Here is a 2,643-nt window from a genome sequence, read left to right on the forward strand (position 1 = left end):
TATATATATATATATATATATGTGTGTATGTGTGTGTGTGTGTGTGTATACAATGGACTTCTTTCAATTTCCATCTACCAAATCCACTTACAAGGCTTTGGTTGGCCTGAGGCTATAGTAGAAGACACTTGCCCAAGGTGCCACACAGTGGGACTGAACCCAGAACCATGTGGTTGGGAAGCAAGCTTCTTACCACACTGCCACCATCATATTCTTTTTGTTTTATTCTTTCTTTTGCTTTGTTTTTTAAATATCAATAAAGCTTGTGTTAAATCTAAAAGTTTATAAACACTACTTGCCTACTTACTTTAATCAATGATTAATGACCATAATTATTCATATCCATTATAGCCTTCTTCAATGAATTTTGACTCTACACAAATTACTCTTCAACTTAAGCCAAAAACATTTCAAATTCAATAATTATCATTCTTTCGCTCAAGGGAAAATATTTAATATTTAAATAGTTTCATTTTGTATTATTTTTTGTGGTGAGGAGGGTGTTTTTTTTTCTTTCCTTTTTGATTAAACTATCCTTTATTTTTATTGAGACAATTTTGTCAATGTAATGAAAATTTCTGACAGAATACTCTCACTTTACATTTTTTTTTCTCATATTTCTTTTGGAACTCAACCAGTTTTATTTGCATTCCAGTTGGAATGCAGCTAAAACACGGAGTGTCTTCTTTTTCCATTAATAAAATTTATATCCCATTTTAAAAAAGAAAGAAGTATTGATTCACATTTATGGAATTTATTATATTTTAACTTATATTTCAGGGGACAAACTAATTGTTGCCACCGAAATTGGTTTAATGGTGCTGGAAGGTATGTGCTAATTTAAGAGGCTTTTTTGCTTGTTTTTTAATGTAATCATTATTAAATACAGTATATAAGATAGAGAACAGGCAGAATCATTAGCACGCCAGACAAAATGCTTTGTGGCATTACTTGCAGCTCTATGTTCTGAGTTAACATTGAGCACTGGGGTTGGTGTAATCAACTAATCCCATCCCCCAAAATCTCAGGCTTTGTGCTTATAGAAAGGATTATTAAATACCATAAAAAAATATCCATGTAATTTACACACTCTTCAGTCTTGACCAAGGAAGACCATCACTGACCATTGCCCATACAAAATGCCAGTAATGCCCTAGCATGAGGTTATTGTACCAGCAGTCAACTTCCTTGACGTTCATGTCTGCATCTTCCATGCTTGCAGTGGTGCCCTCCAACTTGATTTGGCATCAGATAGTCACCTCACCAATGATTGCAAGCCTAAAATTTTAGGTTCAATAAGGTTTACACAGTACCTCACAGACCCTCTCCAACCAAGTGACATGACCCAGAGACAAGTCAGGGCATGATATTCAGTTCCAGTATGGGTCACAGGCTCAGGTATGTGGGAGCACCATGATCTCAAGGGCAAGCAAAAGATCCTTAAAATGTTCAATGCCATTTCCTGCATTTCTGGTTTTTTATCAGAGTGATCTATTCCTAGAGACAAGCTTTAGCAAAAGCTAAGGGGGTGCCTCACTCCAAGCTGTCTTCTAGCATGCCAGACACAACTAAACTGGCAACACCACTAGGCTTGTCTGGGGAGGAGGGTTCTTAGAAACCTAGCAGAACTAAAAACAAGACTTGTCAAAAGGACATACAAGAATACATACATACATACATACATGCACACATGCACACATGTACACACACACAATTACATACATACATACAACTAGGGATAAACCAAGAGCAAAACAGTTGGATAATATCTAAAGTTTCAGTTGTGGAGGCATGTGGATTAGTGAGTAGGGTGTTGAACTCATGATCATAAGATTGTGGTTTCGATTCCTGGACCGGGCTACGTATTGTGTTCTTGAGCAAAACACTTCATTTCACATTCCTCCAGTCCACTTAGCTGGCAAAAACAAGTAATCCTGTGATGAACCGGTGTCCTGTCCAGGTGGGGAATTTATATGCCATGAAAAGCAGGAAACCGGCCCTTATGAGTCAGCATGACTCAAGAAGCTAACTTTACTATGCCTTTATAATCTCAGTTGGTTATACTTGAGAATATCAGCAAAAAGTCTAATGACAGTTGCTTCTGATGGAATCCCTATGAAAAAGGTGACTGAAGACTCTACCTCCATGATTCTCCAAGGAATAGTGACAGAGAGGATGGATGGATGGAAATTTATCACTATTTCTATATTTTAACAGAAGTAGAATATATCTGTCTTTGGAGTTTTTTTTTTCTTTTTCACTTTTCTATTTATTTAAAATAACAATCTGTTGAACTTGCTATTTCCCAATTAATTAATAAAGTACATCATTATAATGTATTTTTCCAGAGGGAGTTTCACCAAGGCTTGTCCTTGATAAAAGCATCAGTGCAAAACAAATCAACATCATTGAACAACATGGGCTGCTGTTAATAAGAGCTGACAAAGGTTAGTGATAAATATACTACATTTATACACGTGTTCTTTGTTATACCACTGGTGTTTAGGTTTTGACATTACATGTGTGTGTACATGTGTGTATGTTGTTTACACACACACACACACACACACACACACACACACACATACACACACACACACACACACTCAAAGCGGGAGAGATAGATATATATATATATATACA

General features: G+C 36.1%; 1 protein-coding gene across 1 annotated transcript in view; it reads left to right on the forward strand.

Moving 5' to 3' along the window:
* LOC106884224 (GTPase-activating Rap/Ran-GAP domain-like protein 3) overlaps positions 1-2,643 on the forward strand; it is a 1,434,052-nt gene that overhangs the window by 1,390,386 nt on the left and 41,023 nt on the right. Inside the window, exons 23-24 of the mRNA XM_052965840.1 lie at positions 781-828; positions 2,349-2,447. Of these exons, the coding sequence (XP_052821800.1) occupies positions 781-828; positions 2,349-2,447 (147 nt within the window). The remainder of the gene's footprint in view (positions 1-780; positions 829-2,348; positions 2,448-2,643) is intronic.

This window comes from Octopus bimaculoides, chromosome 2 (genome assembly GCF_001194135.2).
Source record: "Octopus bimaculoides isolate UCB-OBI-ISO-001 chromosome 2, ASM119413v2, whole genome shotgun sequence".
Taxonomy (NCBI): domain Eukaryota; kingdom Metazoa; phylum Mollusca; class Cephalopoda; order Octopoda; family Octopodidae; genus Octopus; species Octopus bimaculoides.